At 39.9% G+C, this 15,475-nt stretch overlaps 1 protein-coding gene across 9 annotated transcripts in view; it reads left to right on the top strand.

The window, feature by feature from the left end:
• INVS (inversin) overlaps positions 1-15,475 on the top strand; it is a 211,836-nt gene that overhangs the window by 153,548 nt on the left and 42,813 nt on the right. For all 9 annotated transcript variants that reach the window (XR_004673400.2, XM_003820637.7, XM_008974082.6 and 6 more), the window contains 3 exons: positions 1,362-1,533; positions 7,005-7,160; positions 7,631-7,860. Coding sequence is in view for 8 of the 9 variants with exons in the window: in XM_003820637.7 (XP_003820685.2) it covers positions 1,362-1,533; positions 7,005-7,160; positions 7,631-7,860 (558 nt within the window). In the remaining variant the exon portion in view is untranslated. The remainder of the gene's footprint in view (positions 1-1,361; positions 1,534-7,004; positions 7,161-7,630; positions 7,861-15,475) is intronic.

The following is a 15,475-nucleotide window of genomic DNA, read 5'->3' as shown; positions in this document are numbered from 1 at the left end:
AAGGGTCCTAATTTTTTTTTGTTGTTTTTGTTTTGTTTTTGTTTTTGTTTGAGATGGAGTCTCACTCTGTTGCCCAGGCTGGAGTGCAATGATGCAATCTCGGCTCACTGCAACCTCCGTCTCCCGGGTTCAATCAATTCCCCTGCCTCAACCTCCCGAGTAGCTGGGACTACAGGCATGTGCCACCATACCTGGCTAATTTTTTTTATATTTTAGTAGAGATGGGGTTTCACCATGTTGGCCAGGATGCTGTCAATCTCCTGACCTTGTGATCCACCCACCTCAGCCTCCCAAAGTGCTGGGATTACAGGCGTGAGCCACTGCACCCGGCCCAGTCCTAATTTTTGTATGATTCCATAGAAGAAGGACAATTCAGTAATAAAGGAATTGCTGAATAAATATTTGTTTTAATGAATTCAGCACTGCATTTCTCAGTAACCATCAATCAGTATTCAATAAATGCATTAACCATTTCAAAAATGTTTAGTAACTAATCACATAGTTCCAGTTTGTTCTGGATTTAAGGCAAAAGCAAACAAACAAAAAACACAGTGAGAGAATGCAGAACCTTCTCTGGAGGCATGCCTGAATAGATGGATCTCATGTAAAATGTCCAAGAAAACATGTATTTTATGGGCCAGGTACAGTGGCTCATGCCTGTAATTCCAGCACTTTGGGAGGCCAAGATGGACGGATCACTTGAGGTCAGGAGTTCAAGACCAGCTTTGCCAACATGGTAAAACCCCATCTCTACTAATAATACAAAAATTAGCCGGGTGTGGTGACACTCAGCTACTTGGGAGGCTGAGGCAGGAGAATCACTTGAACCTGGGAGGCAGAGGTTGCAGTGAGCCGAGATTGCACCACTGCACTCCAACCTGGGCAACAGAGTAAGACTCCCTCTCAAAAAAAAAAAAAGAAAAAAGAAAAGAAGGAAAGAAAGAAAGAAAAAGGATGGAGAAGAAAAGAGAACAAAGCAGAAAGAAAGATTTAAATTTTGGTCATTAATAAATAAAACACTGAATACTTCTGAGTTTTCTAACTCTCACTCAAACGATGACCTATAAAGTTTCCAAGCTTGATTGAAGATGATTATTTTCCATTTTGAGGATGTTGAATGGGAGAGTTAGGTTATGTTTATGAAGTGTTACGGACACTACAACTAATTTGTAAGGACAGAGGATTGTTATCTTCGATGGAAATTGTAGTTCTGTCATTAATAAAAAGATAATTTAATTTGATTCAAAAGCAAGGGGAAAATGCTTTGCTTCTTAATGGAATTCACATATTATTATATGACTTTATTACCACAGAAAATACTACTGTTTTGTCTCCATTTTTTAAATCAAGTTTTCTTACAGGAAACGGTTAAAGTGTTTTTAAAACATCCTTCAGTGAAAGATGATTCAGACCTGGAAGGAAGAACATCCTTTATGTGGGCAGCTGGCAAAGGCAGTGATGATGTCCTTAGAACTATGCTGAGCTTAAAATCGGACATAGATATTAACATGGCTGACAAATATGGAGGTACAGGTGAGAACTGGTGGACACATTCAATTTGCTTTCATTTAGGTTCCAAAGTGTAGATGTTGCTATAAAATTTGTAAAATAGCAACTTGAAATCATTGTTCCTAATCTAATATTGTTTGACTTTGGTCTTCAGTTTTAAGTTTGGGTTTGCCAGGATGTCACTCCAAAGGTTTTATTTCTTCCAAGTATTATGGCAAAGATTAGCATGTTTCTACCAAATGAATGGTTGCATTTGGTTTAAAACCCTGGTTGCTCCTTAGACATGATTATGGGGACTCTTCTGATCATTTATCTTTTTGTAAAAAAAAAAAACAACCTATACTTTAAAACTATCCATATTTAGTAGTCATTAATTATATTTTCAAAAATTTAGAATTTTATTTAAGGAATGCACACATCTAAGTGTATTCTCACCAGTCTCCTTTACTGTGCTCTTTTCTCAGTTTTGAATAGCATTACCACATCCTGAATCTCCCGTTTTTAGAGATAACCTCCCATGGCTCTAGATGCTTCAAAGCTTCAAATCAACCTTGCTTGAAAAACTCTTACTAGATACTTCTTTTAATTTCTTTCTCTAATAGAAGAGGCCTTTACCTATGTGTTGGTTAATGAAAGGTAAAGTTTTTCTGCCTCAGTGTCAACTTGGAGGTCTCTTCCTTGTGTACTGTATCGTACTTACAACTCAGAAACAGAAGGAGAAATCACATACCACCACAATAACACTGAATAGAATAAAAAATCAGTGATGGGCTTCTCCATGTTATTTTTTTTATTTGTAGAAACATGCTAGAGCCATTTGCATCTACTGTTATCCTGAATAAGATTTTTCTTGGCCACCAAAACTACTGATGCAACAGTAGGGAGAGAGAAGGGAGGGGAGTTGCTTTACTTCAAATCTCCCTCCCTATACCGAGACAACCACAGCCTCAAAAAAAATATTTTAAGAAGACAATTCAATTTTACAATAAAGACTTTAACTTTCAAAAGTATTTCTCTATGAAAGCCTTACAGCAGATCTTAAATTTCTTTTTCTTCTTTTTGAGACGGAGTCTCACTCTGTCACCCAGGCTGGAGTGCAGTGGCATGATCTTGGCTCACTGCAACCTCTGCCTCCTAGGTTCAAGCAAGTCTCCTGCCTCAGCCTCCCAAGTAGCTGGGACTACAGGTGGACGCCACCACGCCTAGCTAATTTTTTTTTCTTTTTGTATTTTAGTAGAGACGGGGTTTCACCATGTTGCCCAGGCTGGTCTCGAACTTCTGAGCTCAAGCAATCCACCTGCCTCGGCCTCCCAAAGTACTGGGGTTACAGGTGTGAGCCACCGTGCCCGGCCAGCAGATCTTAAATTTCTTAAGGGGCATAGTGCGGACACATAGGATATTGACTTTATAAATGATCTGAACATTTAATTTTTTGTCAGATTTCCATTATATATTCTTCCACTTTATCACTAGCTTTGATTTTAGTTTAACTTTTTCAGGTATTTGAATAAGGCATGGGCAAGGATACTTGCACTCTTTGACCAAAAGTATCTCATATGCACCATGGTTGAAGTTCAGACATAAATTCTTCTCAGATTCATTAATTTGCTGGTTTCTTTCTTCAATGGGGATTTTATTATGTCAGAGATGCCTTCCTGACCTTTCTTTTCTGTGAAAGTGAGTTCCTCTCCGTCATCCCTCTACAGGGTTTTTTTTTTCCTTCCCATTAAAAAGAGGTCTTACCAATAGCAATGTATGGACATTATTTAGATCGTGACTTAAATAAATAAACTATAAAAAATGTTAAAGCCATCAGGAAAATGTCAATATTATTGAACATTATAGAATTTCTATTAGTATTTTTTAGGCTTGATAATGGCATTATGGTTTTACCAGTGATTAAGCTATTGTCTCTCAGCTTTGTGTTGATCCTTTTGTCCTTTTTTGCAATGCTGGGCCTGGGGCTCTGTAAATCACATTTCCCCTTTGCCACAGGTGCTCTTTTAGAGTCCACCAATAGAGAGCATTGGAGGGAGACTGGAAGGCTGGAAGATGGACAAGGGATTACATCTTTCTGTTTGCGTCCTGCTCTTGCTTTTGTCTCATTTTCTTTTTTTAGAAAAAAAAAGTTAAAAAATAATAATAATAGTAATAATAAGATGGGATCTCACTATGTTGCCCAGGCTGGTCTCAAACTCCTGGGCTCAAGCGATCCTCCCACCTCAGCTTCCCAAAGTGCTGAGAATATCATAAGGCAGATGAAAGCATCATATAATATCTGTGATATTTCAGTGATTTCACATTTGAAGAGCATAAGAACCCTTTTCCCCCAAATGAAAATTTATAAAACACCTAACATATAAAGCAAGTAAGGGTTGAGTGGTTCTGACTAAATCAGAAGTGGAGCATTACCCACTCGACTGTCTATTCCCTCAGCTAAGTATTTCAGGTACCTCTATAGAAAGCTGTTGTTCTGAAGAACATGGTTTGGAAAACCCTGGGCTAGATTTAGTTTTAAGGTGACTTCTAATTCTGAAATGCTACAATTCTGTGGTGTGGCATCAAGTATGAAATATACTCTATAGATAATATCAATGTCAAATTTTTTTAAAAAATAAAATTTCAATTAAGTAAAAGATAAAATTAATGATCATATTAAAGGAAATTCCCCATTTATGACTATTTGAATTTATATTTATTTATTTATTTATTTATTTGAGACAGAGTCTCACTCTCTTGCCCAGGCTGGAGTGCAGTGACATGATCTCAGCTCACTGCAACCTCCACCTCCCGGGTTCAAGTGATTCTTCTGTCTCAGCCTCCCTAGTAGCTGGGACTACAGGTGCCCACCACTATGCTGGCTAAGTTTTGTATTTTTTGTAGAGGCGGGGTTTCACCATGTTGGCCAGGCTGGTCTTGAACATCTGACCTCAAATGATCCACCCACCTCGGCCTCCCAAAGTGCTGGGATTACAGGCATGAGCCACCGCGCCTGGCCTGAATTTACTTTATTTAAAAATAACCTTAGGCCGAGCGTGGTAGCTCACGCCTGTAATCCCAGCACTTTGGGAGGCCGTGGCAGGTGGATCACCTGAGGTCAGGAGTTTGAGACCAGTCTGGTCAACGTGGTGAAACCCCGTCTCTGCTAACATTATAAAAATGAGCTGGGTGTGGTGGTACACGCCTATAATCCCAGCTATTTGGGAGGCTGAGGCAGAAGAATCGTTTGAACCTGGGAGGTGGAGGTTGCAGTGACCTGAGATTGAACCACTGCACTCCAGCCTGGATGACAGAGTGAGACTCCATCTCAAAAAACAAAATAAAAATAACCTTGAATTTAGCTATTGTTACTCCCTCTTTGAAAAGTGCTGTAAGTTTATATAGAAACTTAATTTTTTTAAAATATAACTTTATATTATGGAAATCTTCAAACACATTCAAAAGTAGACAGTTGTCCAGTGAACTCAATATAGCTCTCACCCAGCTTCAACAATTATCAATACGTGGCTAATCTTGTTTTATTTAACCACGATTCATTTCCTCTACTTCTGATTGTTTTGAAAAAAATTCTAGAGTCATATCCTTTCATCTGTAAATGTGAATGTTCTACCCTGTGCTGTCTTTCATGTTATAGCACTTCAGATATTTGAAGTTACTCACGCCTGTCTGAATCTTGTCTAGGTCAAACTAACATTCAGTCATTTAGGTCAGTGGTTCCCAAATTCAAGAATGGCATAAGAATTACTAGAGGTGTTTGTTTAAATTCAGATTCCCAGGCTATATGGACAAAGATTCTATGTCAAATCCCATAGCAAGTCCTGTTGACTCCACCTCCAAAATGTGTTCTAAATCATTCTGTTTCTCTTCATCTCCATTGCCACCACCCTAATCAGACCACCATCATTTTTCACTCAGTCTACTGCCAAAATCTTTACTGGTCTCCCTGCTTATATTCTAATCTACTACAAATACTTTCTCCTCAGAAGAGCTAGAGTGATCTGTTTAAAGCATAAATCAGATAATATCACTCCACTATATAAAGCCCTTCAAATGTCTTCCATCACTGACTGATAGGACCATTTGTGATCTGGCCTTTTCTACGTTTCTGACTTACTCCACTATCACTTACTGTGCTGCAACTACCCTTCCTTCCTTAAACATACACAGTCGTTCCTGTCCTGTACTAACTCTTCCCTTTGCTCAAAATACGCTCTTTTTCATGGTTCGGGTCTCAACTTAAATGTCAGCTCATAACCACCAATCAAAAGTAGTCCCTCAGTGATTCTACATATCAAAATAGTTTTTATTACTTTAATTATACCAATTATCACTATATAATAACTTTATTGATGGGGAATTGTTTTGTTTTTGTTTTGTTTTGTTTTTGTTTTGTTTTTGTTTTGTTTTGCTTCCCTTCCTAGAATGTAACCTTATCTATTGTATTCTTTGCTAAACACCCAGCATTATAATACTACCCAGCCCAAAAATCTGCATCCAGGTTTGCTCTGTGGATCACCCTTTATGAAAGAGACACTGTTCTAGGCCTTATAGAGCCATAATACTTAGAACTGGCCCAGGCCTCTAAAGTGTTATTGTGGCTAATTCAAACCTATAGAGGGATGGCATAAGCCAAGCATTACAGTGGAGTAACATAGAGAGGAGTCAGTGTACATGAAACACATTTAATCAAAATTACTCTTTAAAACCTCTGGACAGCACAAGAGAGGAGGCCATATTCCATCTCAGTTTTTCTCCAGTGAAGCAAATTCCTGTTTCTTTTCTTTTCTTTTTTTGAGATGAGGTCTTTCTATTTTCTCCAGACTGGTCTAGACCTATTGGGTTCAAGCAGTCCTCCTGCCTCAGCCTCCCAGGTAGCTGGGACTATAGACATGTGCCACCTCGCTGTTTCTTAAATTGAGCCCTGGGGAAGTAGCTGGCTTGTAGCTGATATTGTATTAAAAATGCACTCAATGCAGCAAGATGTGCGTGCTTTCAGTACCACTGGGGTACTTCAGCCAACTGAAGGAACAGTGCATGTAACCAATGGAAGGAACAGTAGATTGATGTCTCCAGTCACATGACCCCTTAGGGGCATATGCTTATTGAGTGGGTTGTTGGGCAGAATTGTGTACATAATTTAAATCATTCCTCTTTGTTATTGTTTTCTTGCTCTCTTAAAGAGAAAAAGAGAAAACTAATAGCTGAAAAGAGAAAACTAGTAGCTGAGAAGAGGATACCATTTCAGACCAACAGGATGGAAAGGAAGAAAATAGCAAGAAGAGAAAGGTAGAAGGAAAGGAGAAAGTGTGAGTAATACATATGAATAGGAAGGAAGGCAGAATCTAAAAAAGCAAAAAATAAATTAGTGAATCCTTAAAATGGAGATTGCATTTATTCAAAATGATGGGGAAATCAAGAGAGGAAAAGACATATAATAATTTAAAAGGTGAAGTTGTTATTGACTAGTTCATCACTTTCTTTTGGTTCCCTTTTAGCTTTGCATGCTGCTGCTCTTTCTGGCCATGTCAGCACCGTGAAGTTATTACTGGAAAATAATGCTCAAGTAGATGCTACTGATGTTATGAAACATACTCCACTTTTCCGAGCCTGTGAGATGGGACACAAAGATGTGATTCAGACACTCATTAAAGGTGGGCTAATAAGAGTACTCCTAATAAGTCTCTCTTAACAGGTAGGAATTCTTGCATACTCTGTTTAAGATAAAGCTTTCCTTAGCAGAAAGCTGCACAAGTACAAGGATGAAGGGATGATCACACAACATGGCATGAGGAACCTCAAGTTCTACTCCTAGCTCCACTTGTTGGGAGTTGCTTGATACAGGAAAAGTAATTTCACCTGCCTGATCTTCACTTTTATTTTATATAAAGGGGGACTGATTCCTAGCCAGTCCAATTTACAAGCTTATTGTAAAAATCTGATGTAGACAATGTATGTAGAAGCATTTCCATAAGAATAAAGCATTAAAGGAACAATTGTTATTGTTTTTCTTCTATTCATTTTAATAAATGCATTTAAGGAACAATTGTGTTTTTTCTACTTCTACTCATTTTAATAAAAGCTGTTTATATTAGACATTCTCATTATATTTGTGCCTTTCCAGGTGGAGCAAGGGTAGATCTAGTTGACCAAGATGGACATTCTCTTCTACATTGGGCAGCACTGGGAGGAAATGCTGATGTTTGCCAGATATTAATAGAAAATAAGATCAATCCAAATGTCCAGGATTATGCAGGAAGAACCCCTTTGCAGTGTGCAGCATATGGAGGCTATATCAACTGCATGGCAGTTCTCATGGAAAATAATGCAGACCCTAACATTCAAGACAAAGAGGTAGAAATTCTGTCTTTTCTATATTGTTTGCTCCAAAGAATTTAGAGTATTTCTTCTTTGTTGTAAACATAAGTAAAACAACAGTTTACAAGATGAAGAGATCACCCACAAATCCATCTGTTAATCATGACTATTATTTGTCCATGTTCTCTTCCAGTCTTTTTCTATATATATAATTTAACATAGTTATAATATAGGCTGGGAATAATTTTATAACTTTTATAAAAGATTACATGGCATACACATGTATGCATCTATAAAAATAAATATATGATTTTCTTTTTTTTAAATTATACTTTAAGTTCTAGGGTACATGTGCACAACGTGCAAGTTTGTTACATATGTATATATGTGCCATGTTGGTGTGCTGCACCCATTAACTCATCATTTATATTAGGAATATCTCCTAATGCTATCCCTCCCTGCTTCCCCCATCCCACACCAGCCCCTGGTGTGTGATGTTCCCCACCCTATGTCCAAGTGTTCTCATTGTTCAGTTCCCACCTATGAGTGAGAACATGCGGTATTTGGTTTTCTGTCCTTGCGATAGTTTGCTGAGAATGATGGTTTCCAGCTTCATCCATGTCCCTACAAAGGACATGAACTCATCTTTTTTTTGTGGCTGCATAGTATTCCATGGTGTATATGTGCTGTATTTTCTTAATCCAGTCTATCATTGATGTACATTTGGGTTGGTTCCAAGTCTTTGCTATTGTGAATAGTGCCGCAATAAACATACGTGTGCATGTGTCTTTATAGCAGCATGATTTATAATCCTTTGGGTATATGCCCAGTAATGGGATGGCTGGGTCAAATGGTATTTCTAGTTCTAGATCCTTTAGGAGCCACCACACTGTCTTCCACAATGGTTGAACTAGTTTACAGTCCCACCAACAGTGTAAAAGTGTTCCTATTTCTCCACATCCTCTCCAGCACCTGTTGTTTCCTGACTTTTTAATGATCGCCATTCTAACTGGTATGAGATGGTATCTCATTGTGGTTTTGATTTGCATTTCTCTGATGGCCAGTGATAATGAGCATTTTTTCATGTGTCTGTTGGCTGTATAAATGTCTTCTTTTGAGAAGTGTCTGTTCATGTCCTTCGCCCACTTTTTGATGGGGCTGTTTGATTTTTTTCTTGTAAATTTGTTTAAGTTCTTTGTGGATTCTGGATATTAGCCCTTTGTCAGATGGGTAGATTGTAAAAATTTTCTCCAGTTTGAAGGTTGCCTGTTCACTCTGATGGTAGTTTATTTTGCTGTGCAGAAGCTCTTTAGTTTAATTAGATCCCATTTGTCAATTTTGGCTTTTGTTGCCATTGCTTTTGGTGTTTTAATCATGAAGTCCTTGCCCATGCCTATGTCCTGAATGGTATTGCCTAGGTTTTCTTCTAGGGTTTTTATGGTTTTAGGTCTAATATTTAAGTCTTTAATCCATCTTGAATTAATTTTTATATAAGGTATAAGGAAGGGATCCAGTTTCAGCTTTCTACATGTGGCTAGCCAGTTTTCCCAGCACTGTTTATTAAATAGGGAATCCTTTCCCCATTGCTTGTTTTTGTCAGGTTTGTCAAAAATCAGATGATTGTAGATGTGTGGTATTATTTCTGAGGGCTCTGTTCTGTTCCATTGGTGTATATCTCTGTTTAGGTGCCAGTACCATGCTGTTTTGGTTACTGTAGCCTTGTAGTACAGTTTGAAGTCAGGTAGTGTGATGCTTCCAGCTTTGTTCTTTTGGCTTAGGATTGTCTTGGCAATGCGGGCTCTTTTTTGGTTCCATGTGAACTTTAAAGTAGTTTTTTCCAATTCTGTGAAGAAAGTCATTGGTAGCTTGATGGGGATGGCATTGAATCTATAAATTATGTTGGGCAATATGGCCATTTTCACGATATTGATTCTTCCTATCCATGAGCATGGAATGTTCTTCCATTTGTTTGTGTCCTCTTTTATTTCATTGAGCAGTGGTTTGTAGTTCTCCTTGAAGAGGTCCTTCACATCCCTTGTAAGCTGGATTCCTAGGTATTTTATTCTCTTTGAAGACATTGCGAATGGGAGTTCACTCATGATTTGACTCTCTGTTTGTCTGTTGGCATATAGGAATGCTTGTGATTTTTGTACATTGATTTTGTATCCTGAGACTTTGCTGAAGTTGCCTATCAGCTTAAGGAGATTTTCGGCTGAGACAATGGGGTTTTCTAAATATACAATCATGTCATCTGCAAACAGGGACAATTTGACTTCCTCTTTTCCTAATTGAATACCTTTATTTCTTTCTTCTGCCTGATTGCCCTGGCCAGAACTTCCAACACTGTGTTGAATAGGAGTGGTGAGAGAGGGCATCCCTGTCTTGTGCCAGTTTTCAAAGGGAATGCTTCCAGTTTTTGCCCATTCAGTATGATATTGGCTGTGGGTTTGTCATAAATAGCTCTTATTATTTTGAGATACGTCCCATCAATACCTAGTTTATTGAGAGTTTTTAGCAGGAAGGGCTGTTGGATTTTGTCAAAGGCCTTTTCTGCATCTGTTGAGATAATCATGTGGTTTTTGTCTTTGATTCTGTCTATATGATGGATTACATTTATTGATTTGTGTATGTTGAACCAGCCTTGCATCCCAGGGATGAAGCCCACTTGATCATGGTGGATAAGCTTTTTGATGTGCTGCTGGATTTGGTTTGCCAGTGTTTTATTGAAAATTTTTGCATCGATGTTCATCAGGGATATTGGTCTAAAATTCTCTTTTTTTGTTGTGTCTCTGCCAGGCTTTGGTATCAGGATGATGCTGGCCTCATAAAATGATTTAGGGAGGATTCCCTCTGTTTCTATTGATTGGAATAGTTTCAGAAGGAATGGTACCAGCTCCTCTTTGTACCTCTGGGAGAATTTGGCTGTGAATCCATCTGGTCCTGGACATTTTTTGGTTGGTATGCTATTAATTGTTGTCTCAATTTCGGAGCCTGTTATTGGTCTATTCAGGGATTCAACTTCTTCCTGGTTTAGTCTTGGGAGGGTATGTGTGTCCAGGAATTTTTCCATTTCTTCTAGATTTTCTAGTTTATTTGCATAGAAGTGTTTATAGTATTCTCTGATGGTAGTTTGTGTTTTTGTGGGATTGGTGGTGATATTCCCTTTATCATTTTTTATTGCATCTATTTGATTCTTCTCTCTTTTCTTCTTTATTAGTCTTGCTAGTGGTCTATCAGTTTTGTTGATCTTTTAAAAAAACCAGCTCCTGGATTCATTGATTTTTTGAAGGGTTTTTTATGTCTCTATCTCCTTCATTTCTGCTCTGATCTTAGTTATTTCTTGCCTTCTGCTAGCTTTTGAATGTGGTTGCTCTTGCTTCTCTAGTTCTTTTAATTGTGATGCTAGGGTGTCAATTTTAGATCTTTCCTGCTTTCTCTTGTGGGCATTTAGTGCTATAAATTTCCCTTTACACAGTGTTTTAAATGTGTCCCAGAGATTCTGGTGTGTTGTGTCTTTGTTCTCATTGGTTTCAAAGAACATCTTTATTTCTGCCTTCATTTTGTTATGTACTCAGTAGTCATTCAGGAGCAGGTTGTTCAGTTTCCATGTAGTTGTGCGGTTTTGAGTGAGTTTCTTAATCCTGAGTTCTAATTTGATTACACTGTGGTCTGAGAGACAGTTTGTTGTAATTTCTGTTCTTTTACATTTGCTGAGGAGTGCTTTACTATGTTGTCAATTTTGGAATAAGTGCAATGTGGTACTGAGAAGAATGTATATTCTGTTGATTTGGGGTGGAGAGTTCTGTAGATGTCTATTAGGTCCGCTTGGTGCAGAGCTGAGTTCAAGTCCTGGATGTCCTTGTTAACTTTCAGTCTCGTTGATCTGTCTAATGTTGACAGTGGGGTGTTAAAGCCTCCCATGATTATTGTGTGGGAGTCTAAATCTCTTTATAGGTCTCTAAGAACTTGCTTTATGAATCTGGGTGCTCCTGTATTGGGTGCATATATATTTAGGATAGTTAGCTCTTCTTGTTGAATTGATCCCTTTACCATTATATAATGGCCTTCTTTGTCTCTTTTGATCTTTGTTGGTTTAAAGTCTGTTTTATCAGAGACTAGGATTGCAACCCCTGCCTTTTTTTGTTTTCCATTTGCTTGGCAGATCTTCCTCCATCCCTTTATTTTGAGCCTATGTGTGTCTCTGCACATGAGATGGGTTTCCTGAATACAGCACACTGATGGGTCTTGACTGTATCCAATTTGCCAGTCTGTGTCTTTTAATTGGAGCATTTAGCCCATTTACATTTAAGGTTAATATTGTTATGTGTGAATTTGATCCTGTCATTATGATGTTACCTGGTTATTTTGCTCTTTAGTTGATGCAGTTTCTTCTTAGCATTGATGGTCTTTACAATTTGGCATGCTTTTGTAGTGGCTAGTACCAGTTGTTCCTTTCCATGTTTACTGCTTCCTTCAGGAACTCTTGTCAGGCAGGCCTGGTGCTAACAAAATCTCTCAGCATTTGCTTGTCTGTAAAGGATTTTATTTCTCCTTCACTTATGAAGCTTAGTTTGGCTGGATATGAAGTTCTGGGTTGACAATTCTTTTCTTTAAGAATGTTGAATATCGGCCCCCACTCTCTTCTGGCTTGTAGAGTTTCTGCCAAGAGATCCGCTGTTAGTCTGATGGGCTTCGCTTTGTGGGTAACCCGACCTATCTCTCTGGCTGCCCTTAACATTTTTTCCTTCATTTCAACTTTGGTGAATCTGACAATTATGTGTCTTGGAGTTTCTCTTCTCGAGGAGTATCTTTGTGGCATTCTCTGTATTTCCTGAATTTGAATGTTGGCCTGCCTTTCAAGGTTGGGGAAGTTCTCCTGGATAATATCCTGAACAGTGTTTTCCAACTTGGTTCCATTCTTCCCGTCACTTTCAGATACACCAATCAGATGTAGATTTGGTCTTTTCACATAGACCCATATTTCTTGGAGGCTTTGTTCATTTCTTTTTACTCTTTTTTCTCTAAACTTCTCACTTCATTTCCTTCATTTGATCTTCAATCACTGATACCCTTTCTTCCACTTGATAGAATTGGCTACTGAAGCTTGTGCATGCCTCATGTAGTTCTTGTGCCATGGTTTTCAGCTCCATCAGGTCATTTAAGGTCGTCTCTATGCTTTTTATTCTAGTTAGCCATTCGTCTAATCTTTTTCCAAGGTTTTTATCTTCTTTGCAATGGGTTCGAACATGCTCCTTTAGCTCGGAGAAGTTTGTAATTACCGATTGTCTGAAGCCTACTTCTGTTGACTTGTCAAAGTCATTCTCCATCCAGCTTTGTTGTGTTGCTAGCGAGGAGCTGTGTTCCTTTGAAGGAGAAGAGGCACTCTGATTTTTAGAATTTTCAGCTTTTCTACTCTGGTTTCTCCCCGTCTTTGTGGCTTTATCTGTCTTTGGTCTTTGATGATGGTGACATACAGATGGGGTTTTGGTGTGGATGTCCTTTCTGTTTGTTAGTTTTCCTCCTAACAGTCAGGACCCTTAGCTGCAGGTCTGTTGGAGTTTGCTGGAGGTCCACTCCAGATCATGTTTGCCTGGGTATCACCAGCGGAGGCTGCAGAACAGCAAATATTGCAGAAAGGCAAATGTTGCCGCCTGATCCTTCCTCTGGAAGCTTCGTCTCAGAGGGGCAACCGGCTGTATGAGGTGTCAGTCGGCCCCTACTGGGAGGTGTCTCCCCGTTAGGCTATTGGGGGTCAGGGACCCACTTGAGGAGGTAGTCTGTCCGTTCTCAGATCTCAAACTCCATGCTGGGAGAACCACTACTCTCTTCAAAGCTGTCAGACAGGGTCGTTTAAGTCTGCAGAAGTTTCTGCTGCCTTTTGTTCAGCTATGTCCTGCCCCCAGAGGTGGAGTCTACAAAGGCAGGTGGGCCTCCTTGAGCTGTGGTGGGCTCCACCCAGTTCGAGCTTCCTGGCCAGCCGCTTTGTTTACCTACTCAAGCCTCAGCAATGGCGGACGCCCCTCCCCCAGCCTCGCTGCTGCCTTGCAGTTCGATCTCAGACTGCTGTGCTAGCAGTGAGTGAGTCTCCGTGGGCGTGGGACCCTCTGAGCCAGGTGTGGGATATAATCTCCTGGTGTGCCGTTTGCTAAGACCATTGGAAAAAGCGCAGTATTAGGGTGGGAGTGTCCCGATTTTCCAGGTACCATCTGTCACGGCTTCCCTCGGCTAGAAAAAGGGAATTCCCCGACCCCTTGCGCTTTCTGGGTGAGGTGATGCCCCACCCTTCTTTGGCTCACACTCCATGGGCCACACCCACTGTCCAACAAGCCCCAGTGAGATGAACCCGGTACCTCAGTTGGAAATGCAGAAATCACCCGTCTTCTTCGTCACTCATGCTGAGAGCTGTAGACTGGAGCTGTTCCTGTTCGGCCATCTTGGAACTGGGGCCTTTTTTTTTTTTTTTTTCCTCCCATTGCAGTGGCGCAATCTTGGCTCACTGCAACCTCCACCTCCCGGGTTCAAGCGATTCTCTTGCCTCAGCCTCCTGAGTAGCTGAGAGGTTACTTGGCCTCTCAGGCATCCACCACCATGCCTGGCTAATTTTTGTATTTTTAGTAGAGACGGGGTTTCGTCACATTGGCCAGGCTGGTCTCGAACTCCTGATCTCAGGTGATCTGCCCGCCTCGGCCTCCCTAAATGCTGGGATTACAGGCATGAGCCACCACACCTGACCCTATTACATGATTTTCTTTTCTTTTCTTTTTTTGTTTGTTGAGATGGAGTCTCGCTTCGTCACCCAGGCTGGAGTGCAGTGGCACCATCTCCGCCCATTGCAACTTCTGCCTCCTGGGTTCAAGTGATTCTTCTGCCTCAGCCTCCTGAGTAGCTGGGATTACAGGCGCACACCACCATGCCCAGCTAATTGTTGTATTTTTAGTAGAGATGGGGTTTCACCATGTTGGCCAGGCTGGTCTCAAATTCCTGACCTTGTGATCTGCCTACCTCAGCCTCCCAAAGTGCTAGGATTACAGATGTGAGCCACCATGTCCGACCTATTACATTTTCTTTTCTTTTCTTTTTTTTTTTTTTGAGACAAGAGTCTCATTCTTTCACCCAGGCTGGAGTGCAGTGGCACAACCTCAGCTTACTGCAACCTCCACCTCCCAGTTTCAAGCGATTCTTCTGCCTCAGCCTCCCGAGTAGCTGGGATTACAGGCATGCACCACCACATCTGGCTAATTTTTATAATGTTTTTAGTAGACACAGGATTTCACCATGTTGGTCAATCCGGTCTCGAACTCCTGACCTCGTGATCCACCCACCTTGGCCTCCCAAAGTGCTGGGATTACAGGTGTGAGCCACCGTGCCTGCCTATTACATGATTTTCAAACCACATTTTGTTTACTTAAAATTGTCACCGTTTTCTCATGTGATATATAATCTTTTTAATTATCATGAATGCTTAAAATTCCAAGGTTCCAAGAACTTTATGTTTAATAGCTTATTCAATCCTTACAATAATCTTATAAAGTAGTTACTATTATTATTCTCATTTTACAGATGAGGAAATTGAAGCTCATGTAGTTTAAGTAGTTAGCCTAAGATAACAACAGTGGGGGAAGCTTGGGGGGAGATTTAATATCCAAACTAT

Source organism: Pan paniscus, chromosome 11 (assembly GCF_029289425.2).
Source record: "Pan paniscus chromosome 11, NHGRI_mPanPan1-v2.0_pri, whole genome shotgun sequence".
In the NCBI taxonomy this organism is placed as follows: Eukaryota; Metazoa; Chordata; class Mammalia; order Primates; family Hominidae; genus Pan; species Pan paniscus.
Note: the sequence above shows the minus strand (reverse complement) of the source record. Positions and strands in the feature narration are given on the sequence as shown.